The sequence below is a fragment of the Halictus rubicundus genome, unplaced genomic scaffold (genome assembly GCF_050948215.1).
Source record: "Halictus rubicundus isolate RS-2024b unplaced genomic scaffold, iyHalRubi1_principal scaffold0651, whole genome shotgun sequence".
Taxonomy (NCBI): Eukaryota; Metazoa; Arthropoda; class Insecta; order Hymenoptera; family Halictidae; genus Halictus; species Halictus rubicundus.
In genome coordinates this window covers 3,249-31,132 of record NW_027489192.1, presented here as the reverse complement: position 1 = coordinate 31,132, position 27,884 = coordinate 3,249, and the positions used below count along the sequence as shown (strand labels likewise).

The window sequence follows — 27,884 nt, the reverse complement described above, 5'->3', positions numbered from 1 at the left end:
CTGTTCAGATATTATAAATTTATAAATAATAAATTCCTTCTGTTTGAAACCTTCGCATGGATTGTTCAACGTCTTATTACTTATTACATTATTATTTTTTAATTTTTAATTATAATTTGATTACATCGTAATTCGTAATTGATGTAATTTAATTACAAAGTATTTTGTAATTGTACTCCATTGCAATTCGAAGATCTGAATTATAAATTTGTAACCGTATCGATTACATATCGATCGGGCGGCGTGTCGCATGAGCAACGCGGACCCCCACCACGACGTCCCTGGTCGTCCTGTCATCCTTCTCTTAATGAAGGATCGCAGGATTCCCCACTAATTAGCGTGCGCGCGCATCGATCCCCACGCGATACGGATCGAATGAGGTCGATGCGCGACAGAATTAGGCCACTCTACGTCTGGGCGCGAGCTTGTTCGGGTTTGGGAATTTCGGGCTGTCCGGTACGCAGCGAGCGAGTCAAACCGACTCAGGAGCGATACAGTCAAACCGACTGCGTTCCTTCATCTCGCGATAACCTCAAACTGAGGAAGTGTCGTACAAACCGCACGACACGGGTCCATAAAGTCCTACAGGCGGCAATCAACGGCCGTAGCGATTAATCAAATAATAACTACAACGAGACGAAGGAAACTGTATCGGTCTCGAGTCGTATTCTCCACAAAGGGAAGTTAATTTTCTTGCTCGTTTCGGTATATCTCCGTGCGGAGCTTCGCGGTATATTTCGTACCGAGTCAGTGCGGTTAACGTCATTCCACCGACACCGGAACGCCTCCGAATCCACTGACTAGTGACGACGGAGGCGATCCTCAGGGTCGGCTGTCTGACCGACGCCTCGTACGTGTCGTCATTCGGGCACTTTTCCTGAGTAATCAGCTAGTGCTCGTATGCTACGACGACTCACGTTCGTTCGGAGAATCACGACGAGAACGCGTAACCTCCGGGACAGCGTGACGTGAGTAACGTACGATTAAAGTATAAGAAAGGGACCCAGACGTGGAGCCAGGACATGGCTCGGGTAACTGCCTACGCGATGGCGCGATTCTACGAAGTCGCGATCGATTAGGCGCGAATTGCGAACAGCATTGATCTAGCAACCGTCGTATTGCGGTTACTGTACATATAACGAAAACCAGAATATATCTTATTTCTACCTCCAACATCGTCTCCGAATGATTCAAAGTTAGTTTGAACCTCTCCGTCTTCCAGTGTCTGGAGGCACGAACCTTATCTTACTAGGGTCGTAACCGTCCCTATTTCTCTATCGGAAACTCAACATTGATACGTTTTCTCTCACGCGCCTTCTTCGTGTGGAGGCGACAGCGTGCGCGTGGTCTGCGTGCGTCCACGACGTCGCGTGGAGGCGCGGCCGGTCGGGGACGGGTTCCGTATTGCCTGGTTCATTCCACCAACACCGGAGTGCACCCGAACCCACTGAATAGTGACGACGGGGCAGTCCTCAGGGTTGGCCGGGTGAGCTAAGGTCTTGTACGAGTCGTCATCCGTGCATACTCCCCGAAGCCTCGGCTTGGTGTATGGGTGTTACGACGACCCAGTCGTCCGGCGGAGTCGCGACGACAAGGTTTGGATGCGGTCAAGGTCGCTCCTCCATCACCGGAGATCATTCTGACCCGCTGCAAAGTGATCGCGAATGATCTTCTCAGGGTTGGCTGAGCGATCGTAGCCTCGCACGAGTCGGCATTCGTGTGCGCGTCCCGAGAGATCGGCAGCGTGTACGGGTGTTGCGACGGACCTCGATACAGCGGGCGAGACCGCTCGGACGCGTCGGGACGACCGCGTAGAAAGACACGGCAGTAACACAAAGAAGGAGAATAAAACGGTTACAAATTACAATATGTAACGTAAAGGATTGCGGTGGTTGCGGAATGACAGGAGTCGGAATATCTGGAGACATAGGATATATTTTCCAAACACGTTAGTACAAAGGATGAGGAGATAGGTTTTGTTATAAAATAGATTCTTTCTAAAGAGTGAGAGACAAAGTTAGCAACGATTAATTTAGGAAAAGATTTTATATAATACGCGATACCACCATCGGGCGTCCGGTTTATTTCAACCGTACTCTCCCTCTGGGAATACGATGACGACGCGGTTTCGCCTGTTTTCTCATGTCCGATCGGCGGCCGGCCTTCATGGCCGTCCTCTCCGAAACGTACAGAGGAACCAGGCGTCCCTACTCTCAGGCGGCCAGGAAGCTACCCTGTTCTTTCCTCTCGGCGGGCGGCCGGCCTTCATGGCCGTCCTCTCCCATGTATCCAGAGAGGCGTCCAGGTGCAACCCCTGTCCTCTCCTGGGCTGCTGGGCGTCCGATAGCATTGCTTCGTACTCTCCCGTCCTGTGGGCGGCCGTGGTCTGACTCGTCCTCTCCCACAGGTGCAGCCCTGCTGCTGGGCGTCCGATAGCATTGCTTCGTACTCTCCCATCCTGTAGGCGGCCGTGGTCTTACCTCGTCCTCTCCTACAGGTGCAGCAAGAGTGCCTACTCCGCGGTAATCTACCGATATTTATATGGACTCGTTGCTATCTTTATCAATAACGCGTTACTAGGGGTCTAGAAGGTTCCAGACCCCGCGGTTCCCCTTGAACCGCCGGCCACGCTGCCTCGGCGCAATTCTTCTGTTACATCGGGGGGGTGACGAGGGGTCTTGACGCTTTATTGTTTCCCCGTCGCGTTACAGACTCCCCCTCTGGACACGACGGCGTCCCGACAAGTAGTCCAGGAATTCCTTCATCTGCGCCTCGTTTGCTTCCTTGGGTGCTCCATTGATGGGCCCTCACGCTGCTTACGAGGTCGTCCCCGTTTGCGGATGGATGTTACTGGCTCTGGTGGTTCTGCTCGTGCCCCGTTGTAAGGCCTTAGCGCCGAGGTGTGGTACACCCCTACGCATACAGGCTGGTCATCACGGGTCTCGATCTCGTAGCTGTTGGAACCCACGCGGCGCTTCACCACGTATGGTCCATCCCTCTTTGGTGCAAACTTTGATGTGTAGTTCCGCTCTCGCCTGCTGAGGGTGTGAGTGGTTACCCACACCAGGTCTCCTCTCTCGTATCCAGGGTTGGGCCGGCGTCGTTGGTCGGCATACTCCTTCCTCTGCTCCTGCTGTCGTTCTTGGTTCTGCTGGGCCACCTGCATCGTGTCTGCCAGCGTCAGCAGCTTTGGAGTAATTTCCGGCAGGAAATTTTCTGCTTGGATGATGGCCCTCAAGTCCCGATTGGCGTCATCGGGAGTCCTCAACTCTCTCCCGAAAGTAAGGTAGGCTGCTGAGTACCCGGTCGTCACGCATCTGGCCGAGTTCATTGCGAATCGGATGGTTGGCAGCCTCTCGTCCCACGTAGCGTGATCCCTACCGACGTAGATTCCAAGCTGCGCCTTCAGATCACGGTTCTTCCGTTCCACCGGATTGGCCTCGGGATGATAGACTGGGGTGAAAGCCTGATGCAGCCCAAAACAATGGGCTACCTGCTGCATGACCCCGCTGACGAATTGAGTGCCATTGTCGCTGATTATTCGTCGTGGCATCCCAAACCGAAGCATAACTTCGTTGATGAGGACCTCTGCACAGGCTTCCGCCGTGGCCTGCTGCAATGGAAACAGTTCTACCCATCGTGAGGCTGTATCTTCTACGATGAAAATCCATCGATTCTCTTTCGTCGTGGACGGCAAAGGCCCAAAGAGGTCCATGGCGATCACTTCGAATCTTTGCTGCATAACGGGCGTCTGTAACAAACCGGCTGGTTTTAAGTTATTCGCTTTATACCTCTGGCACTCCACGCAGGCTTGGACGTAGTCTGCGATTTCCCGGCTTATTCCTGGCCAAAAGTATCGGCTGATTATTCGGTGTAGCGTACGTTGTGCTCCATAATGACCCGCAGTGGCATCGTCGTGGTACGCTCGAAGAATTTCCTTTCTTTCGTGCGAAGGTACAACCAGCTGTGCTTCTTCCATGTCCACATTTGGAGCGTGTCGATAGAGTACTCCGTTGTTGACCAGATATCCCTTCATGGACCACTTGGTCATTTCGTCGTCTCGCGTAGTCGATTCTAGTGCTTCGATTATAGTTTTCAGGGCCTCGTCTTTTAATTGTTCCTCTCGGGTTACTGCTGGTCCTCGTGCCGGTACGTCAACGGAAATCTCTGCGACCTCTGCTCTGTTTTCTTCGTTCCATGGCTCGCTTGGTAGTCTAGATAACATATCGGCAACAACATTGCATCGACCTGGAATATATTGTATATTAGGACAATATGGTTGAAGTAACAATGCCCATCGGGCGAGACGACCGCTGGGAGAACGCAAAGACATCAGCCATTTCAGGGGTTGATGGTCCGTGGCAATAGTGACAGAAGTTCCTTCGATGTAACCTCGGAATTTGTCGACGGCCCAGACTACTGCTAGTGCCTCTTTTTCTGTGGTTGAATAGTTGCGTTCCGCCGACGTCAGTAATCTGCTGGCATATTCAATGGGATGTTCCGTTTCCTTCTCGCCCTGTAACAGGACCGCTCCTATGGCGTAGGCGCTGGCATCGGTGCGTATGATGAAGGGCTGGTTCTCGTCGGCATATCGCAGGATTGGCGGGCTCGTAAGGGCTCCTTTCAGGTGCTCGAAGGCTTGTTGTTGGCTCGTCGTCCACTCCCAGGTTGCCTTTTTCTTTGTTAGCTGTGTCAAAGGTTGGGCAACTGTGGCGAAATTTGGTACAAATCGCCTATACCATGAACAAGTTTGCAAAAACGAAATAAGTTGTTTCAAGTTCGCCGGTGTAGCCATACATTGAATCGCCTTGACCTTTTCCGAATCGGGATGTATGCCTTCCGCTGTTAATACATGTCCAAGGTATTTGATTTTTGGGCATCCGAGACGACATTTCTGTCGATTCATTCGGAGACCAAATTGTCGAAGCCTGTTGAAAACTGCTCTCAAGTCCTCGAGGTGTTCCTTGAAATCGGTGGAGAGTACCAGTATATCGTCCAGATAAACGAGAATATTTCGGCCTCCCAATCCAGCTCTCATCCGATCCATAAGGCGTTGAAAGGTAGCCGGTGCGTTCTTCAATCCAAACGGCATCCGTTTGAACCGGAAAATTCCGAAAGGCGTTGTGAAAGCAGTCTTGTCTTGGTCTTCGTTTCGTACACCAATCTGCCAATAACCTGATTGTAGGTCCAGCGCAGACATGAAACCCGTTCTCTTAGCCGAATGGAGCAGGTCGTCGATCCGCGGCAAAGGATACGAATCCGTAACGGTAACAGCGTTGAGCTTGCGATAATCCACGCAAACCCGAATACTGCCGTCCCTTTTGGGCACCAGAACTACGGGTGCGGCCCATGGTGATTCGCATTCCTCGATGATTTCTGCTTTAATCATTTTCTCTATTTCTGTGCGCAGCAATTCCCTCTTCGCAGGTGGTATGCGGTACGGTGGCACAGCGATTGGGGCGTGGTCCCCGGTGTCTATTCGATGGACAGCTTCCGCTGTCGGTGGTGCTTCTGTTTGAAATAAGTCGGCGTGTTCTTGCAATAATTTGTGGAGTTCTTGTTTTTCATCTGGAGAGGTACTTACCGCCTCGTCCTCCCTAATTTCTCCAATGTCAACGGTCGAGATGTCCATCCTTGTTTCAAATGTTCGAATGCATCGTTCAAATAATGAGTCGATATTTAGCCAATGGTTGTTCGACACTGGCTCATCCACCTCGGTTTCCTCGCGTAGGAATGCACTGACTCCCTTCGCGTCTTCACGGATCGGGCTCAAACATTCTGGTGGCGGTTCCGCGAACTCCTGCATCTCACGAACTAGATCTGCTTTTAAAGATGATAGAGGGGTCCCTGTCTCCCCCTTGCCGAAAGGTGCATTCCCGACCGGAACTTCTCCCTGGAAATCGTGTAGTTGTTTCGGTGCGTCTACGAAGTGCCATATTCGCTGCGGAACGTTCAACACAACTCCAGCGTCTTCGATGAAGTCGACGCCCAGTAAGGTTCGGTTGTCCCTTCCTTCCGGCAAGACGACGAAGGTGGTCCAAAGGCGGCGACCACGAAGCTCTACTTCCATCCGAGCGGCTTTAACACTCTGTATGCGCGGATTTCCGTCTGCCAACGCGACTTCCATTCTCCGTTCCTCGAAAACGTGTCCCTTTTTCATCAGCAGGAAGTATAGGTTTTGGCTTGCCACGCTGCACTTCGCTCCCGTATCGAAGAAGGCCTGTCCCTTTTCTCCGGCGATGGTGACGTCGACCGCTGGTCGCTGTCGTGGTTGCATTGATGCATTTACCGTGCAAAATGCTGCGGAAGTAGGTGGTGTGGTCGTCTTCGAGCAGTCCGGGCATTTGCTGCGTACAACTCCCGGTTTTCCGCATCCGTAGCATTGCAACGGAGTGCGACTTCCCTGGGGCTGTGAGAGTCTCGGCTGTAACATTGTTGCGACGGTCGTCGGTTTCGGTCCTGATATGTTGTTCTTTCGGAAACGACATTCAGTGGTGGTGTGTCCTGGACGGCGGCAAATATTGCAGCGGCGGTGATCCCTGGGATATGGTTCGACGAATATTCCGCCCGTCCGACGGTGATGGGTTTTACCTTGATCCTCCTTCTCGAGGTCTTCTACATCTCGGGCACGCTTGATCAACTCGGTGAATGTTTTCACCGATTCCCGGGGAATCTTTTTCCGGAGCGGAAGACGAAGGAGACCGTATATCATATCGATCTGGACCGTCTCCGGGTGCGGGTTTGGTAATTCTGCCAACTGGGCCCGTTTCCGACTAATAAAAAGATCCGTCGGGGTATTTGAATCCTGTGTAGTCCGGAACAACTCCGTGTACACCTGATACGCGGGACGTCGAGGTGCGAAGGTCGACTTTATTGTCTCCAATGCTTCTTTCCATGATGAGACGGATGCTCGTACACCCCGCCACCAGACAGCTGCATGTCCCTCGAAGAGCAGTGGAAGTCCTTTTAATGCGTTTTCATCGCTAATATTTTCGATATCTTTAAATATCGATACAGCGGCGATGAACGCACTGACTCTCATGTAGTCATGAGAGCCGTCGAAGCGTTCCCTGCATCTCGTAAAGCTTCTTTGACAACTAGGTGTCTTATCGTGTAACGATCCGAGGAGTTGTGAGAACTGGCTCGGAGAAAACTGGACCGTTGGACTGGGACTCAGGTCAGGATTGGAGGTGGAGTCGGAGTTCTGGTCGTGAGCCTCGGCCTGCACGTTGGGCGACAACATTTTGTAACGTAAAGGATTGCGGTGGTTGCGGAATGACAGGAGTCGGAATATCTGGAGACATAGGATATATTTTCCAAACACGTTAGTACAAAGGATGAGGAGATAGGTTTTGTTATAAAATAGATTCTTTCTAAAGAGTGAGAGACAAAGTTAGCAACGATTAATTTAGGAAAAGATTTTATATAATACGCGATACCACCATCGGGCGTCCGGTTTATTTCAACCGTACTCTCCCTCTGGGAATACGATGACGACGCGGTTTCGCCTGTTTTCTCATGTCCGATCGGCGGCCGGCCTTCATGGCCGTCCTCTCCGAAACGTACAGAGGAACCAGGCGTCCCTACTCTCAGGCGGCCAGGAAGCTACCCTGTTCTTTCCTCTCGGCGGGCGGCCGGCCTTCATGGCCGTCCTCTCCCATGTATCCAGAGAGGCGTCCAGGTGCAACCCCTGTCCTCTCCTGGGCTGCTGGGCGTCCGATAGCATTGCTTCGTACTCTCCCGTCCTGTGGGCGGCCGTGGTCTGACTCGTCCTCTCCCACAGGTGCAGCCCTGCTGCTGGGCGTCCGATAGCATTGCTTCGTACTCTCCCATCCTGTAGGCGGCCGTGGTCTTACCTCGTCCTCTCCTACAGGTGCAGCAAGAGTGCCTACTCCGCGGTAATCTACCGATATTTATATGGACTCGTTGCTATCTTTATCAATAACGCGTTACTAGGGGTCTAGAAGGTTCCAGACCCCGCGGTTCCCCTTGAACCGCCGGCCACGCTGCCTCGGCGCAATTCTTCTGTTACATCGGGGGGGTGACGAGGGGTCTTGACGCTTTATTGTTTCCCCGTCGCGTTACAGACTCCCCCTCTGGACACGACGGCGTCCCGACAAGTAGTCCAGGAATTCCTTCATCTGCGCCTCGTTTGCTTCCTTGGGTGCTCCATTGATGGGCCCTCACGCTGCTTACGAGGTCGTCCCCGTTTGCGGATGGATGTTACTGGCTCTGGTGGTTCTGCTCGTGCCCCGTTGTAAGGCCTTAGCGCCGAGGTGTGGTACACCCCTACGCATACAGGCTGGTCATCACGGGTCTCGATCTCGTAGCTGTTGGAACCCACGCGGCGCTTCACCACGTATGGTCCATCCCTCTTTGGTGCAAACTTTGATGTGTAGTTCCGCTCTCGCCTGCTGAGGGTGTGAGTGGTTACCCACACCAGGTCTCCTCTCTCGTATCCAGGGTTGGGCCGGCGTCGTTGGTCGGCATACTCCTTCCTCTGCTCCTGCTGTCGTTCTTGGTTCTGCTGGGCCACCTGCATCGTGTCTGCCAGCGTCAGCAGCTTTGGAGTAATTTCCGGCAGGAAATTTTCTGCTTGGATGATGGCCCTCAAGTCCCGATTGGCGTCATCGGGAGTCCTCAACTCTCTCCCGAAAGTAAGGTAGGCTGCTGAGTACCCGGTCGTCACGCATCTGGCCGAGTTCATTGCGAATCGGATGGTTGGCAGCCTCTCGTCCCACGTAGCGTGATCCCTACCGACGTAGATTCCAAGCTGCGCCTTCAGATCACGGTTCTTCCGTTCCACCGGATTGGCCTCGGGATGATAGACTGGGGTGAAAGCCTGATGCAGCCCAAAACAATGGGCTACCTGCTGCATGACCCCGCTGACGAATTGAGTGCCATTGTCGCTGATTATTCGTCGTGGCATCCCAAACCGAAGCATAACTTCGTTGATGAGGACCTCTGCACAGGCTTCCGCCGTGGCCTGCTGCAATGGAAACAGTTCTACCCATCGTGAGGCTGTATCTTCTACGATGAAAATCCATCGATTCTCTTTCGTCGTGGACGGCAAAGGCCCAAAGAGGTCCATGGCGATCACTTCGAATCTTTGCTGCATAACGGGCGTCTGTAACAAACCGGCTGGTTTTAAGTTATTCGCTTTATACCTCTGGCACTCCACGCAGGCTTGGACGTAGTCTGCGATTTCCCGGCTTATTCCTGGCCAAAAGTATCGGCTGATTATTCGGTGTAGCGTACGTTGTGCTCCATAATGACCCGCAGTGGCATCGTCGTGGTACGCTCGAAGAATTTCCTTTCTTTCGTGCGAAGGTACAACCAGCTGTGCTTCTTCCATGTCCACATTTGGAGCGTGTCGATAGAGTACTCCGTTGTTGACCAGATATCCCTTCATGGACCACTTGGTCATTTCGTCGTCTCGCGTAGTCGATTCTAGTGCTTCGATTATAGTTTTCAGGGCCTCGTCTTTTAATTGTTCCTCTCGGGTTACTGCTGGTCCTCGTGCCGGTACGTCAACGGAAATCTCTGCGACCTCTGCTCTGTTTTCTTCGTTCCATGGCTCGCTTGGTAGTCTAGATAACATATCGGCAACAACATTGCATCGACCTGGAATATATTGTATATTAGGACAATATGGTTGAAGTAACAATGCCCATCGGGCGAGACGACCGCTGGGAGAACGCAAAGACATCAGCCATTTCAGGGGTTGATGGTCCGTGGCAATAGTGACAGAAGTTCCTTCGATGTAACCTCGGAATTTGTCGACGGCCCAGACTACTGCTAGTGCCTCTTTTTCTGTGGTTGAATAGTTGCGTTCCGCCGACGTCAGTAATCTGCTGGCATATTCAATGGGATGTTCCGTTTCCTTCTCGCCCTGTAACAGGACCGCTCCTATGGCGTAGGCGCTGGCATCGGTGCGTATGATGAAGGGCTGGTTCTCGTCGGCATATCGCAGGATTGGCGGGCTCGTAAGGGCTCCTTTCAGGTGCTCGAAGGCTTGTTGTTGGCTCGTCGTCCACTCCCAGGTTGCCTTTTTCTTTGTTAGCTGTGTCAAAGGTTGGGCAACTGTGGCGAAATTTGGTACAAATCGCCTATACCATGAACAAGTTTGCAAAAACGAAATAAGTTGTTTCAAGTTCGCCGGTGTAGCCATACATTGAATCGCCTTGACCTTTTCCGAATCGGGATGTATGCCTTCCGCTGTTAATACATGTCCAAGGTATTTGATTTTTGGGCATCCGAGACGACATTTCTGTCGATTCATTCGGAGACCAAATTGTCGAAGCCTGTTGAAAACTGCTCTCAAGTCCTCGAGGTGTTCCTTGAAATCGGTGGAGAGTACCAGTATATCGTCCAGATAAACGAGAATATTTCGGCCTCCCAATCCAGCTCTCATCCGATCCATAAGGCGTTGAAAGGTAGCCGGTGCGTTCTTCAATCCAAACGGCATCCGTTTGAACCGGAAAATTCCGAAAGGCGTTGTGAAAGCAGTCTTGTCTTGGTCTTCGTTTCGTACACCAATCTGCCAATAACCTGATTGTAGGTCCAGCGCAGACATGAAACCCGTTCTCTTAGCCGAATGGAGCAGGTCGTCGATCCGCGGCAAAGGATACGAATCCGTAACGGTAACAGCGTTGAGCTTGCGATAATCCACGCAAACCCGAATACTGCCGTCCCTTTTGGGCACCAGAACTACGGGTGCGGCCCATGGTGATTCGCATTCCTCGATGATTTCTGCTTTAATCATTTTCTCTATTTCTGTGCGCAGCAATTCCCTCTTCGCAGGTGGTATGCGGTACGGTGGCACAGCGATTGGGGCGTGGTCCCCGGTGTCTATTCGATGGACAGCTTCCGCTGTCGGTGGTGCTTCTGTTTGAAATAAGTCGGCGTGTTCTTGCAATAATTTGTGGAGTTCTTGTTTTTCATCTGGAGAGGTACTTACCGCCTCGTCCTCCCTAATTTCTCCAATGTCAACGGTCGAGATGTCCATCCTTGTTTCAAATGTTCGAATGCATCGTTCAAATAATGAGTCGATATTTAGCCAATGGTTGTTCGACACTGGCTCATCCACCTCGGTTTCCTCGCGTAGGAATGCACTGACTCCCTTCGCGTCTTCACGGATCGGGCTCAAACATTCTGGTGGCGGTTCCGCGAACTCCTGCATCTCACGAACTAGATCTGCTTTTAAAGATGATAGAGGGGTCCCTGTCTCCCCCTTGCCGAAAGGTGCATTCCCGACCGGAACTTCTCCCTGGAAATCGTGTAGTTGTTTCGGTGCGTCTACGAAGTGCCATATTCGCTGCGGAACGTTCAACACAACTCCAGCGTCTTCGATGAAGTCGACGCCCAGTAAGGTTCGGTTGTCCCTTCCTTCCGGCAAGACGACGAAGGTGGTCCAAAGGCGGCGACCACGAAGCTCTACTTCCATCCGAGCGGCTTTAACACTCTGTATGCGCGGATTTCCGTCTGCCAACGCGACTTCCATTCTCCGTTCCTCGAAAACGTGTCCCTTTTTCATCAGCAGGAAGTATAGGTTTTGGCTTGCCACGCTGCACTTCGCTCCCGTATCGAAGAAGGCCTGTCCCTTTTCTCCGGCGATGGTGACGTCGACCGCTGGTCGCTGTCGTGGTTGCATTGATGCATTTACCGTGCAAAATGCTGCGGAAGTAGGTGGTGTGGTCGTCTTCGAGCAGTCCGGGCATTTGCTGCGTACAACTCCCGGTTTTCCGCATCCGTAGCATTGCAACGGAGTGCGACTTCCCTGGGGCTGTGAGAGTCTCGGCTGTAACATTGTTGCGACGGTCGTCGGTTTCGGTCCTGATATGTTGTTCTTTCGGAAACGACATTCAGTGGTGGTGTGTCCTGGACGGCGGCAAATATTGCAGCGGCGGTGATCCCTGGGATATGGTTCGACGAATATTCCGCCCGTCCGACGGTGATGGGTTTTACCTTGATCCTCCTTCTCGAGGTCTTCTACATCTCGGGCACGCTTGATCAACTCGGTGAATGTTTTCACCGATTCCCGGGGAATCTTTTTCCGGAGCGGAAGACGAAGGAGACCGTATATCATATCGATCTGGACCGTCTCCGGGTGCGGGTTTGGTAATTCTGCCAACTGGGCCCGTTTCCGACTAATAAAAAGATCCGTCGGGGTATTTGAATCCTGTGTAGTCCGGAACAACTCCGTGTACACCTGATACGCGGGACGTCGAGGTGCGAAGGTCGACTTTATTGTCTCCAATGCTTCTTTCCATGATGAGACGGATGCTCGTACACCCCGCCACCAGACAGCTGCATGTCCCTCGAAGAGCAGTGGAAGTCCTTTTAATGCGTTTTCATCGCTAATATTTTCGATATCTTTAAATATCGATACAGCGGCGATGAACGCACTGACTCTCATGTAGTCATGAGAGCCGTCGAAGCGTTCCCTGCATCTCGTAAAGCTTCTTTGACAACTAGGTGTCTTATCGTGTAACGATCCGAGGAGTTGTGAGAACTGGCTCGGAGAAAACTGGACCGTTGGACTGGGACTCAGGTCAGGATTGGAGGTGGAGTCGGAGTTCTGGTCGTGAGCCTCGGCCTGCACGTTGGGCGACAACATTTTGTAACGTAAAGGATTGCGGTGGTTGCGGAATGACAGGAGTCGGAATATCTGGAGACATAGGATATATTTTCCAAACACGTTAGTACAAAGGATGAGGAGATAGGTTTTGTTATAAAATAGATTCTTTCTAAAGAGTGAGAGACAAAGTTAGCAACGATTAATTTAGGAAAAGATTTTATATAATACGCGATACCACCATCGGGCGTCCGGTTTATTTCAACCGTACTCTCCCTCTGGGAATACGATGACGACGCGGTTTCGCCTGTTTTCTCATGTCCGATCGGCGGCCGGCCTTCATGGCCGTCCTCTCCGAAACGTACAGAGGAACCAGGCGTCCCTACTCTCAGGCGGCCAGGAAGCTACCCTGTTCTTTCCTCTCGGCGGGCGGCCGGCCTTCATGGCCGTCCTCTCCCATGTATCCAGAGAGGCGTCCAGGTGCAACCCCTGTCCTCTCCTGGGCTGCTGGGCGTCCGATAGCATTGCTTCGTACTCTCCCGTCCTGTGGGCGGCCGTGGTCTGACTCGTCCTCTCCCACAGGTGCAGCCCTGCTGCTGGGCGTCCGATAGCATTGCTTCGTACTCTCCCATCCTGTAGGCGGCCGTGGTCTTACCTCGTCCTCTCCTACAGGTGCAGCAAGAGTGCCTACTCCGCGGTAATCTACCGATATTTATATGGACTCGTTGCTATCTTTATCAATAACGCGTTACTAGGGGTCTAGAAGGTTCCAGACCCCGCGGTTCCCCTTGAACCGCCGGCCACGCTGCCTCGGCGCAATTCTTCTGTTACATCGGGGGGGTGACGAGGGGTCTTGACGCTTTATTGTTTCCCCGTCGCGTTACAAATATAATTTAATTACAATGTAATTCAATTACTTTGTAATTATAATTCCTGGAATAATTCAATTGTAATTCAGCATAACTCTGTATGTAGGTCTCTGTATTACGACTGCACCGGCGAGTGCAATACAGCGCATATGAAGAACTGTTAAAAAAACGATTGCAGTCGAAGGTCGCAATTGCACCGGCGAGTGCAATACAGCGCATATGAAGAACTGTTCAAAAAGCGATTGCAGTCGAAGGTCGCAATTGCACCGGCGAGTGCAATACAGCGCATATGAAGAACTGTTCAAAAAGCGATTGCAGTCGAAGGTCGCAATTGCACCGGCGGGTGCAATACAGCGCATATGAAGAGCTGTTTTATGGCCTATTGCGACTGTACCGGCGAGTAACAACCGGGGGAATAACGTTCGAAGCTCAATTACGACTATTAAGATACTATAACAATACTGTTCCTCATTCTTTGCCCGTAGTAAGTTCTGAAATAAAAGGAAAGAAATGATTGCGAAAATATCTTGTTTAACCCTCCGGGTGCTGTGCCGCAGTCATTTTTGACCCGCTCGTTTCACCACCACTTTCACTGCTTCCGCGACGGAAACGCTTGCGTACGTCACTATACCTGGAAAATTGGGCTGTTCGTTTTCACGTAGAAATTATGCGCGCGTTTGTGTCAAATAGAATTTATTTTAAACTTAACAAATGCCCTGTCACCGGCCGAACTAACCTTGGGTGACTAGTTGAATTGGATACAATGAATTGTAGCGGTGGTACGGTATAGCGCGATTACTGACTCTGATTCTGAAGCTGACCTTTTCTGATGCGAACTTTGCCGATTCTGCCGCTCTGCTCCGAGGCCCGCTTACTCGTCACCTCGGTGGTGACGCGATTTTTTGGCCATGGGCCCGTTTTCGGGGGAAGAATCATCCCCATTCGTTGATTTGACTTGAGGGCGGAGGTTCTTCTGAAACAACCCTCACCGGTGGAGGAGGAAGTCCCCACCTCAAGTCAATAAGGGAGAGTTCCCAAACTGCGCGATTTATGGGACCCCGGAGCAGCGCGACGAAGGCCTAAGTGGCCCATGTACGCCGTGCTAGCCAAGTGGCTAGCAGCTAATTTATTGCCCCTTGGCCGAGGTCCGGTGACGAAGACCAAGGGCTGGAAAAATGTGCGTTTACTGTCTCTGGTTTTCGTCCGTTTGACGAAAACCAGAGACACGGTTATTGGGGTTGTAGCGCAACCCGAGCGTGCCTCGCGTCGTGCGGAAGAGGATTTACGACCTCTTGTCCGCCGCGTGTAGTGGGCCATAAGGCCCGCTGTGTCCGAATCCGGAACCCTCAAGTACCTCGCGGACGGTACACGGTATGAGGGTCGCACGGATTGACTTATGGCCACTTTTCCAATGCCATCAGCTCGAATCCTCAAGCGCCTCGCGTGCGGCAACTCAAGGATTTAGCATTCTTCGTGATTAGTCGAAGGACGGACAAAAATCGGAAAAGGGCTTAGTCACGCATGTGTATTTTTTGGGCGAAAGAGCATGCTCCGTGCAGCTGTAACATCCTCGCTTGCGTTACGGCCGGAAATGCGAGGACTCACGGTACTTTTGTCTGCGAGGGATCGAACAATACCTATTATCTCAAAGCAGCCTTTTTTTGTCCTCTGGGGACCAAAACCTTACGGATAGCTTAGTTTCTTACGATACTCTGCTAAGGGAGGTCGTATGCGACAAGACGCAAATCGATATTGTATATTGATAAGTTTTCATGTTTCTGGTATCTATTGTTGAATGTTTTTATTTATCTGTTTGTTATGTCCATACAATCTACAAACGAGCCAACATGTAATACATACAATAGAAATATTGAATTAATATTATTTTTTCGTAAATCACAATGCTGTTATATAATACTATTGTCACGTCCCGCGTAGCGTCGCGTCCCACAGTGGTCCAGGTCGAGGAATTAACGAGATTTATAAAAAATTGGGATTAGCACAATCATGTAAATATCAACACTTTATGAATCCTATTTTTCATCGAAGTAATTAATTACTACTAAAGGTAATTACCTCATTTCGTATTGAAATCCTGTCGAATCATTAAAAGACCATTACGTGAATCCTGTAGACCATTTGAAAACAATTAACTTTATTAAAATTGGACCAAACTGCTTGAATTTGTTCTAAATGTTAGGATTAATTTACTGAGTAATGCATAAATAATTTTTTTTAAAGTTGCTATTGATCGTAATTGTGAAGAAAAAATTACAGGTCTCGACTTTTAAGTTTGTTTTTCTGTGAAAATTTAAAGGTGCTGTGGCGGCCTTGGCGACGCACAGTGACGCAAAGAACTTTCGATAGAAATGAGGTAGAACGATGACATTTTTTTAAAATTAAAGCTGAAACTTTGTAGAGTATGGGAAAAATAGGGAGATGATGGTACGAACGCTTTTTAACCTTGAGAAAATTCGTTAAACTTGCATAATTTCAAGAAAATTGTGGTTTTTCCAATCCACGCGCAGAAAAACTTTTTTTAACATGCTATACATCATTTCCCATAGATTTTTTCACTGATTTCAAATCTGGTCTCAAAATTTGTCTACGACTTCAGGATTTTGCAACAAATAGATTTCTGTAACAGAAACTAATGAAATCATTTTTTCGTTGAAATGATTTGATAAGACACTAGTTTGAAAGTATATCGTATTCTCATATATAAAACACAATAAAAATAATAATAATGAAGTATTTGAACGTTTTGAGTTACTTCCGAAACATGAAGCACTTCGCATCTCATCACTTGACGTATCGCTGTCATTGCTACTGGCACTTTCTGCAGACTGTGTGTGGCTGTAACGTGGTATAAATTAGATATCTATTGTCCATAATTATATTTTCATTTACAGAGGAAGTAAGGTATTTAAGGTTTTGAGGTATTTAATTTTTTTAACTCACGTATTTTATATAGGGTGTCTGTTTGGGCCGAAGTGTGAAAGAAGAGTGTTTGGGTCTCGGTGACAGTGGTAATGTGTTTAGGGACGTCAAGCGCAGGGCGTACGTAACTGATTGAGTTTTTCGAGTGGATGCGAAAATTATATATATATATATATATATATATATATATATATATATATATAGAGAGAGAGAGAGAGAGAGAGAGAGAGAGAGAGAGGACCGATCTTGTGGAGCACGTGTAGCCGACTCAACGTTTAAGTTACTAAACGTATGACATACACCGATATACATTCATTTCGACCAGCCTGACACCAAATCCCTACATAAATTATACAATGATTATTCTGTAAATTAATTAAAAAAAAATAAATACCTTTTCTTGAACAAGTGCGGTCTTTTCTACCTTATATGATATTGTCCTTTCAAACGTTCATTGATACTGAAATTCTGTCTGATCCGTAATTAGAATTGCGAGGTGATATATTTTACTACTTTCCGATGTGAAATTGCTAATATAAAGATACAGTGACAAAACATAATAAAATTAAAAAAAAATGCGTTAGTCGACAGAATTTGAACGCTGGTCGTCCAGCTGAAAACTTGGCACGCTGGCAAACCAAATCTTGTTGTACCGTAGAAAAAATACGGCATTACACAGGAAATAATGAAACTCGAAATCTATTCAGTATCTGCCGCTATAATGATATATATTCGTGAACAGGACAATGAGATCTATAAGTGTGCAAAGTTTCAACAGAATCGGTGACTCGAAGGTCGTGGCGTCTTGCGAAACGTGCAAGGGTCAGAAACTTTTTCAAACTGCCGCTTCAATATTGCAATGAGCAGTTTATAAGTGGTCAATTGTCCTTCCTGAAGGTTCAATCTACGTCTGTATAGTGGAGTACCTTAGAATACTAATTTTTTAACAGAACGAACAATTTCTTAACGTACACGTTCGCCATATTGGATCTGCCATTTTGTTTTTTTAAATTTTGCGTTCAATTTCGTAATCGGCGACCATCAAAACATTAAAACACAAATATTCAATTAAATCTGGGTCCATGACGGTCTTCCTGGAAATTGCAATCCGCCTAGGTAAGGGGCCACTTCTGTAAGGTCCTGGTCTGCGCAGGGACATGATCGTATGCAGGAAAAAGAAGGAGATATTGGTGGAAGATTCGCTTCCTTGTTGGTCTAGTGATGGGATATTGATCGGATTTGTTGACGCAGGCGCGACGATTGTAGCATGAGTAAAGTACAATTTTGGCTAAAATGGGGTACTTTAGTCATCCCGTATAATTTCGCAAAATGATTTGATTATGAAAAATGAATGTATAACATGTGTATGCCAATCAAATGGTAATAATAATTTATCAAAAATATGTAACACGCTTGTTTCGTCGTCTCGTCCTGGACACTTCCGGTTTTTCCTGCCAATAATAGTACCCCACTACTGTCGTCACAATATAGATACATTACTGCGCCGGACGCGCATGCGCAAAAACCCCGACGAAAATCCCCCCACTGAAGTAGTCAGGTCATCCGGCTGACGGAGCTTGCGAGTTAGTCTTGCCTAAGCCGTCGAACCGTCGAACCCGATCTACGCGATGAAGGTATGTAACTTTTTAAGTTTTATATAAAAATGTTGTTTAACCCTTTGCACTCGAAGCTATTTTAATTCCAAAATGAAACATTTCTTCCGACCTAGAATATTGCCCTCCTATATATATATTTTTCATGTTATATATACGAAAATAGTGCAACTTACTCGTACAATACCGAATGTTTAGTAATTTATTAAATACAAACAAATTTGATAATGTAAAAAATATTTTGAATAATGATACAACAATTTTTAGTGGTGCATTACAGTCATCATTCGAGTGCTAAGGGTTAATAAGACTTTTGGACACCCCCACCCCGAACCGCTCTTTTCGAAATATGACATAGATTATTCTAGTCCTTTTTTACATGCTGCACACGAAATGTTGTCGTTTTTGGCGCAAATGTCATCTTATTTATTTAATATATCTTATTTACCCGGTTACCCGAGTGCCCAGGAGATGCCCCCGCGCCGCACCGATTTTGATAAAATTTAAATATACTGTAAAACTCAATATTCTGAACTTTCTCCTATACATATAACCGCTGTTCAGCATTAATTTATGAAATATTCGCGAAAAACTGGAGTTACTACTACATTGAATTTTGCCTGTATGTGTACGTCCGAGGGGTGCGTATGTGTCAGCATGGTACGATCGCGCGACTATTTCTACAGATATATCACGGTGTTTGTGCCCTTCGGCGGCCGTTGTCACAACGAAGTGCGTCGCGGCGATCGATTTCTTCGGTTGTTTTCCCCTGAAAGTCGCGTCGCGGACTTCGCGTTTTTTTGTTTCGACCTACCTCGTTTTTAACTTTCCGGCACGTAGTCACCTCAGAGCAGCCATTTGCAATGGTCGCGCTACTAACGAACGCCATTTCTCGACGTGCCGGGTGTAAGTACGTATTATCGGGTTTGGTTTGGACTACATTTGGATTAGTTTTCGAGGTAGGTTTGAGTTAGTCTTGAGTTAGATTCAAAATTTACTGTGCAAAATTCAATGTTAGTGTATATCACCATATAAAATATATTTCTTTTGCAAAAAATTTATATTAGGATGAAAATTGACATGAATAATCATATAATAATCATTTTTATGCATAATACAATTTTGTAAAAATTATATATCAATCATTTTTATGTGTTCTTAATTTGTTTTTAATATATGTTTTACACCTATTGGAAAAGTAATAAGAATGTAAGGATAGATCGAAATTGTTTATAGCGAATAGCGATTTGTTAAGTTTGCTAATTTTGTTTACATTGAATGTTTTTAAAAATAAATTCTTTGTTAAATTTATTAATTATATTGGTAAATTTAATTTTCTGTAAACAATTTCCGATATATATTTATACATTAATAACCAAATTACGAGAAGTGTCCGAAAACAGGCCATTTGTCCGCACTGTGCGGCGGTCTCTTTATTTTCCGAGATATTCGAAAAAAACTGTCTATTTTGATGAAAAATTCTGCCTATTTTGAATGACCGAATTTGTTCTTTAGGGTGGGGGAGGGTTCTTTCGTTAATACCTACAATGCACAACAAACTTTCGTTAATACACCCTATGAAAGTATCGAGTCGATGGGGTCAATGTTCTTCCACTTTGCAATCAAATTCGCAGAAGTTATTTATTCATGATCACTATAAGTTGTTTCTATATATGTATTCATTGAGTGATACATGTTATTATTTATTTCCAGTGTTTTCAAATGGGTGAGGTTGGCCAACGGATGCAATGCTGGTTCGCTCTTTACCTCACGCACTGGTTCCTCGGTCACCCCAGGGTCTCCTGTTTCCTTTTCAACGGTTAAGAAGTAATTTTGCAGGTATTTCCTCATTATTTCTTTATCAATGTTTTAATTTGAATAGATTTTGTTTTCTTGAATTTGGAATTTATAGGATACGGGTCTTAGGGATTGCTATTCCCTTATAACTTCTGCGAAATATATTCTTTACGTTCCTTGAGTTTTAGCGCCTATATATATATATATATATATATATATATATATATATATACACATTAATAACCAAATTACGAGAAGTGCCCAAAAACAGGCCATTAGTCCGCACAGTACTGCGGTATCTTTATTTTCCGAGATATTTGCAAAAAACTGCCTATTTTGATGAAAAATTCTGCCTATTTTGAATGACCGACTTTGTTCTTTAGGGCGGGGGAGTGTTCTTTCGTTAATACCTACAATGCACAACAAACTTTCTTTAATACACCCTGTGAAAGTATCGAGTCGAAGGGGTCAATGTTCTTCCACTTTGCAATCAAATTCATAGAAGTAATTGTTCGCGAGAGGAAATGGGTTTTAATAATTGGAATGGTTTCTTTATCACACACTGTTTTATTCTGTACATCCGATCTCTACAAGAAACCATGCAAGACTGCCGCAGGAGACTGTGTGCCTCGCGTGGCTGCGCGGCAAACCTCGCGTCGATCGGCAAACCTCGATCGCGACCCTTTTTTTGGTCTGATTACCGACTTATTTGTCCCCAGGTCGTAGCGGCTTTTCACGCCGACCGGCAAACCTCGGTCCCGACCATGGGGCACAATGCTTCGGTGTTTTATTTTATAATCCGTCCCCGAGCACAATGGGGGACCCGGAATCCAAGAACCAATGTATAACCATAACAGAATGATAGAACGATAACTAACTATAGAACGATATAATTACATCACTAAAATGAGGCTACGGTCTAGCCGCGGCGGGAACAGTAATTTTTTCATGATCACTATAAGCTGTTTCTGTACTATATGTATCGATTGCCAAATGATTCCTTCAAATATCTCAATGCTTTAAATTTGACTGTGAGTTCCGACCTGACATGAGTATAGAAATGCCGCGAGTGGAAATACTGGAACATTTCGGCAAGAAAAAAACGTAGATAAAACGAAAATATACGAAATAGACATAATAAAGGATTTATTTTGTACATATTAAGAAGCAATATTTTATTCACTATATTGTCGTTTAATCTATTTCTTTTTTTTCTTTACTAATTATTTCGCCAGTCTTTGAGAATACTCTTTCGGAAGGAACAGATGTTGCCATAACACAAAGATACTCCTTTGCAAGCTTTGATAGTGTTACGTCCCAAGTGGGATGAATTACGATTTTAAGAGGATAGGACGCAGTTTCAAACCTACCTGCATACACCGGCTATGGTTCGGGAAATTGAGGATCGTTTAAATAACTTTGTACCCTTATTTTGAAAACAACAATATTATTGATTTATTCAAAGTGTGGTTCTGAATCAGAGATTACAAATTTGATTTTACAAATATGGTTTATATAGCGCATATACTGGAGTGCTTACAAATAGTTTGATAATAATAATAATAATATTAATATTACCGTGATCACGGGTTCGAATTCGGTTACAATATACTCCGACTGCTGACACTGGTCTTTGAAACGGTTTGTCGCGAAACAACTGAATGAACTATTTTAACTTCAAAAGAGGTTACTGGACTATTGACTATGACTGAATAACTGATTGTTGACGATTGTCTGACCGACTGACTGTTTATAACTGAATTTGAGGAGTTGGTCCCCCTTTTTATGAGATGGACAGTCCTTTGCTTTTCAAAGATGCTGGCACAGGAGTCTCTACCTTGCATCTTTTTACCTTCTTGATGTCTTCTGGCTAGTGTGTCGACACTCCTATTGAGGTGTCCGAAAGTGTCGTCAGTCCGCCTGTCCTACTCCGCGGGGTCGTAAATCCCGTTTCGCTTGCTCGCGGACGATATTCGGGCCTTGAAGGAGTTACTGGGTAGCTACGTCTAGTTGAAATGAAACTCGACGTTTTAGAACAACACTTCAATATATTTTAACTTAACATTTACAAGTCAGTTGGCGAGGTATGACGCGTGCAACGAGTTTTCTAGACGCGATCGATGTGTGTTTTCTTATAGGTATCTTAGCTTTCTGCGGTTCGGTGTCGTGTCGTCTATAAAGTCAACTCGGGCTCTTCTTCTATTGGTTAATGGGTGGTGCATTTGGTCGTCGGAGTGGGGATGCGATTTGGTGGAATTGTGTTTAGATGATCTGAATGGATTAGGTGTGAGAGATATGGGAAAGATGGTCTGGAAAATTAAATGTTTGTGTATTGCCCCTTCAATGGGCTCGTTCACGGAGGTCTCCAAGTGGTGTCCGATGACACTCCAAATCTTGGGACCGTCGCTTCGCCTAAAGTGTTTTGGTTATCGCAGCCGACCGTGTTTATTATAACTCACTTTCGGTCTGTGTGGGACCGAACACCTACCATGAAGTCGGCATCCCTTCTTGCAATTTGGCATAATTGGACACCCTTTCTGTTCGTTCTCAGGGTGTAACTGATCTTTGCTGCGTGTCTTGCAGGAAGATAAGTTGGAGTCGTTTTGCGCGCTACCTAACTGCGTAGAATTTTTAACGTGTATCTTAATTCTATTTATTTCTCCTCGCGTGACATCACTGGGTTTGCATTGTCACGTTGCCCTGATTTTCCGGCCCGTCCGACGGAAGAAAACCTGGGTAACGGCGGGTTTTCATAGACCGTGAGGCCGGGCCACGCTCGGCCGCGCGATACGTGGTCCACCCGTGACAAACGGTATCTCGTAGGCTCGATTTTCCCGACGGATCTTACAAGGTTCGAGACTTGAAACGGGCGCCAGACACTCGCAAGTGTCACACGAACAATTCGTAACGAACGCGAGACGCGAATTATAACACCGAACCTACGAGAGCCGCGCTAGGTTCTGAATAGCGACAGCCTGGGCCATGATTCTACGCGGAGGGAATACGGGACGTTTCCCGCGGCGGAAAGGTTTCTCATGAGAAAAGCGAACACGGGTATGGGCTTGGAACGAACATTTATTTAGTCCGGTTGTTACAGGCGGCTGCCGGGAAGGCCCGGCAGCGATGGAAACGAAGCCCGCGCGGTTTTACAAAAATGTACGACAGTTGGACGGTCGCTCGCGCTTCTTACACCCGGCTCTATTCTATCGCAATTTTCCTGACTGTAATTTAGTGTTGGTAATTCGCGGTTGCAAAGTAAGTTTTATTCGCGGAGGCGGCTTCTGTTGAGGTGGTATGTTAAAATTTTGGCACTGATTCGCGTAGTGCCCTATCTTCCCGCATCGGTTACATTTTATCGGTGTGTTCTGTCTAAATGGATTGCTTCCTACTGGTTTTTCAAACGGTTGCGTTGTCGGTCTAGGATTAACAGGCCGTTCGGTTTGTCCGGTCCATGTCCTATCGGTTGTCGGTCTACCGATTCCGCGTCTATTTCTGGAGTCTCGCTCCCACATTTCGGCTTCTAAGGCGTAGCCTTGTGCTTCCGAAATATTACTCGGTTTATTTGGATACACGAGGACGGCAAGCTCATAACGCAAGTTCCTAACATATGTTCTAACGGCTTCCTTATCTAAAATGCTAAGAGCAACTTGCCTGGTCGTAGGGCGCGAATTCTCGTTTTGTGTCGCGTACCGATATTCATTTAACTGCTGTCTAAAGCGAAGAGTATAGTTCATCACGCCTTCCGTCTTTCCCTGAATTATATTATTCAATTTATCTCTCGCGGCGTCTGGCGAAACACTTGGGAACACGTATGTTCGCAACGCGTCGTATAATTTGTCGTAACTATTAATTTCTAAATACCGAATGCTTCTTTCCGCTTGATCGATGATTTTAGTAGTAAGTATTATGTCAAGTAAAATATCCGGTTCGTAGCAACGAGATCTAGCGCGCTTAACCAGTCGTATACAATCCTCAACCCCGGAGTCATCCCGTCCTTTGAGAGGTTTTATGGTGTCGACCAGGTCTTTGGCCCTTTTAAAACGATGCTCGTCATACCTGGGCTCCGTATTGTTGCTAACCTGGCCGGAGTTTTGTCCAGATGTACCCGGTAGTCGGAAGTGGTTCTTAAATGATCCGTCTCCTTCGTCCATTTCCCTTTCCTCTGCGGGATGTCCCGTAGGGTAGCCTGCAGCGATGTCACCATACGTAGCTGTAGTCTCGTCGTCCGCAAGCAGTGGTTTTAATACTTTATGGAATGGCAGTGTTTCCTGTCTTCTTTTGTCGTTTTCAGTTGCCAGTATCGCAATATTTTGCGTAATTTTTTCCTGTTGCGTGGTCAAGGTTTGGATAGATTTCGTGAACGCCACGATGGCTTCTTCGAGAGGATTGGACATCCTGATTTTTCCCTTCTTTGGTCCGTTATACAAATCGTGACGACCTTCTGGACTTGTCCCTCAGCTTTCAACAGGTTCCGTGGATCCGGTTGTCTCCCGAGTTTTCCAGTCGTCCTCTTGTGTATATCCTGGCAGGATCGCCAAAATGTTACGGGGAAAAACGTAACTTCAACAAAGATACCGCCTAGCGATCGCGTTCCGTAGATACTCGGTCGAATAGGGGTTTAAAATAAAAGAGACACAGAATTTAGTCTAAGACTGACACGAATATTCTGGTTCTTTATTGGAGGTTCTCCGGTTTAAGTACTATTTCTTATCGCTATGGATGCGCTGGTTTTTGGGGGTGGGTGGATACAGTCATCGGGTACTATCTGCTAAGGGCAAGGTACAGGGGCGATCGGTGGCTGCTTGTTTGTTATACAATGTGTCATCGGTCCTGAGTCATCTAGTCGTTACACGTTCCAGCTCAATAGTAATAATCCGTCATAAACCGCTCCATACAGAGCAGCGCCGGGGGACGGTACCTAAACAAACCGAGTCTATCGTAGGTATGCCTATCCCCATCTCTGCCGCGGCTGTTGGCCCAATTTTTGAGGCCGAAGGCCGTCACGCTACACAGTATGTGTGACCGCTGTAGCCATTATTTCGAATTCAGCCGAAAATGCGTGTGAAACAAGGCCTGCCTCTTCCACTCTGAACCAATCGGCCGCGCATTCGTATCTAGATACGTCACCGCAGTCCTGCCGGGGAACCTTCTTCTAAGCTTCGCATCAATACAATGTCATCACTTCGAACCCATACGAAATGGCGTCTTGACACCCTCTACAATCGTGTAGTAGTGGGCGGTAACAGTTTAATATCTTAGTCCACTCCTATAATCCACACTGTATACGAAGGCAGCGATGAATGGTTTCCCCGATGCCTTCTCTCAATATGTAGTATATAATATTGGGCACCTTGGTGAGGAATAGGTTGTACACTGTTTGGTATAATAACTTTATTCCTCTATAGTATGTAGCGGCCCGGCTGCCGCCACACCGCTCCCTCTTGTATACCGAAGGGTACCAGGGTTTTTCCAGGGAGACACCGGCGTGACCTCGGTATGGACATACCTGGTACCTTCCTCTGCGCGGTTAGACTGTTATAAATAGCGCCAAAAAGCCTACCGAGTTCAGTTGGTTGCTCGCTGCCGTTCAGGACCACTCCTGTCAAACGTTGTATCATCACCGAAATAATAAACACCGTGTATACATCCCAAGCGACTTTCCTACCGCGTGTTATTGAACCAGTCTCTACAGGTACGATGGTTCGCGTTATAACTGTTCGTTTCGAGATTTCTTAAATGGTACTTGGTGGTTCGCGATATATGTTTATTTCGGAGAGTTCGTCTCGTCCGTCTGCCTGTTCGATTTGTATCTGCTCGGTCTTGTCGTGTCCTGTCTATCGTCAGTTCGGTTTTTTCGTGATTGGATGATTTTGGATTTAGGTGGGAAAATATAGTGTTTTGTAATTGGACGTGGGTGCATTGGGAGGAGTTTTGAGTTGATGGGAGTGGGAGACTGTCAGGGATTCCTGGTTTTGTCTCCGTTCGTCAATGGCGTGATTTATTACTGTGTTTCGTTCGTCGTTTCGTTAGTTTGGTCGCATGTGCTGTCCATCTGTCGGGGTCAAGATTGTCGAATTGCGGTGGTCGTAAACTTATTTTTTCGGTCGTTTATACCTACTTCGCACGTGTTTTTAATGGGACATCCCCTTCAGGTATGTCCCTTTGTCGCCTGGAGGAACGGTACGGTACGACCTTCGGTGTTGCCGTCGCAACACACAGCTTACATCCAATATCATGGAGTTAATCACACGGGAATTTCTTAGTAAAAATAGTATCTATTGAGTCATTGGTGTTCGGTGCGGATTTTTTGAAAATGACACGCGGACGATTGTTCCGCCCAAGGTCGTAAATCTTGGGCCCGGTGGTCGCGGACGCGTCACTCCCGATACCGCCGCGGTTTACTGTCCGCCAAATCAATTTTGGACAGCTGTTTCAAATGTTGATTTGCTGAATTTAGTCGGAAGCGCGTTTCATCCCAGACCTGCTAGAGGATTCGTCAGTAAGGCTGATCTTAGCAGGCCCTGCCTTAGACGCGTCGGTTCGTCTCGTGTGATTGTTGGTTTTGATCGCGAGAGCGTTCCGCGTCGGATCTTGGTTGCACGCGCGATGCAAGATGTTCTTGCAACGCTATCACGAACAGAAGTGAGCTCAGATCGAGCGATCCTCACGAGCATTGTTTCTGACAAAAACCGTTCGTCCTCACGAGAATTGTTTTGACAAAAGCTGATCGCTTGCCAGGCTCGCATAGCCCGACGACGGAACCCCGTCAACGCAAAACTGAATGTTTCACGTTTGAATCAAACTAGTGAGCGTTTGATTTTTAGGTGAGACTCCTTTATGTATTGAAAGGGTAGTCCTCATGGAAGAGGGAGTGCACTGATTGGTTCTGCTGAATGTTGCGTTACCCAATCAGCGCATCATTGACTGATTGTCACCCTGTTTGGGTAATCTGGATGGGCTTGCCCTGGAGAGTATAAGCTGATGCCGGTCTCTCAACAAGGCTGACCCTTGACACTTTTGAACAGTGCCCTTTTGTTTTGGGTGGTCCTTCGTAGGACTTAATTTATGACATCCCGCAACCATAGGAAGTGACCACAAACGAAAGGCAGGCTGTGATGCGAGCCTGGATGGTCGTCACTGTTGCGCCGTGCCTAATCGTTGAAGGTGATCACTTAGTTACGAGCGTATCATAAACAATTGTCCGAAGGCAAGCACCACTTGAATTGTTCCTTGCGACGGAACAATTGGGAAACAAGAATGCACAGGTTACCTGAAAGATGGCAACAAGTCCTTACAAATAATGGAAATTATATCATTGAATAATATTAAACACGTATTTTTATAAATTGATTCAAATGTTTTCTTTAAAATACGACAGAACTTTCCCTCCAATCTAATATATTTTTATAACAGTTTCAAGTACCAAATATTTGCAGTTTTTGATGCTCCGCGAATTAAAAAACGGAATTTCAAACAGGAAGAATCGTAGAATACGACCATATCTTAAAAAAATTTTTTACACTTTATAATCGGTGGAAGAATTTCCAGAACAAAGATGTTTCTAATATATTTTCATTAAGAAATTACATTTGCGTATAACATGATAAATTATTTAAGAAGAATTTTATATGTATAATTTACGTATGATAAAATACATATAAGGATGTGCGATGATGTTTCACTAAATGCCAGGAACGTTACCTATTTCCATGGTGTTATAAAGGAGAGATACGGATAGTTTACCTAAGGAGCTGTGGAGCCCCTAAAAACATTTTTTTTTGTGCCACGCACAGCAGGGAACTGTCAACGCGCTCTCGAAAGGCCATCTGGAAAGGGCCGAGAGGCCAGAGAAGAAATTCGGTTCCAAAGTCTGACACGGTTGCCGCTAGTAAACGCTAGGACCAAAACCAGGGTTGTAATTTTGAGCCGGCTGGCCGGGCCTGCCAGATATGCATTGACCTTTAATCTCCAATCTGGGATCTCGGATGTGCCCAGGGAGAGCGATCACGACAGCCGTTATCGCGGCGGTGCTGCCAAAGGGCGGCCCGGTCTTTCGATCTTTGATCGGAGTGTAATCGCGAAACTTTA

The 27,884-nt window shown here is 47.0% G+C and overlaps 2 protein-coding genes across 2 annotated transcripts; both read right to left on the bottom strand.

Moving 5' to 3' along the window:
- Positions 1-2,743: 2,743 nt before the first annotated feature.
- Positions 2,744-3,662, bottom strand: LOC143364531 (uncharacterized). The gene is made up of 2 exons (XM_076804823.1): positions 3,572-3,662; positions 2,744-3,453 (listed from the first exon to the last, which is right to left on the bottom strand). Exons 1-2 carry the CDS (start codon positions 3,636-3,638, stop codon positions 2,762-2,764), a joined length of 759 nt encoding a protein of 252 aa, XP_076660938.1. The 5' UTR covers positions 3,639-3,662; the 3' UTR covers positions 2,744-2,761.
- Positions 3,663-8,119: 4,457 nt separating this feature from the next.
- Positions 8,120-9,038, bottom strand: LOC143364532 (uncharacterized). The gene is made up of 2 exons (XM_076804824.1): positions 8,948-9,038; positions 8,120-8,829 (listed from the first exon to the last, which is right to left on the bottom strand). Exons 1-2 carry the CDS (start codon positions 9,012-9,014, stop codon positions 8,138-8,140), a joined length of 759 nt encoding a protein of 252 aa, XP_076660939.1. The 5' UTR covers positions 9,015-9,038; the 3' UTR covers positions 8,120-8,137.
- Between the last annotated feature and the right edge of the window lie 18,846 nt (positions 9,039-27,884).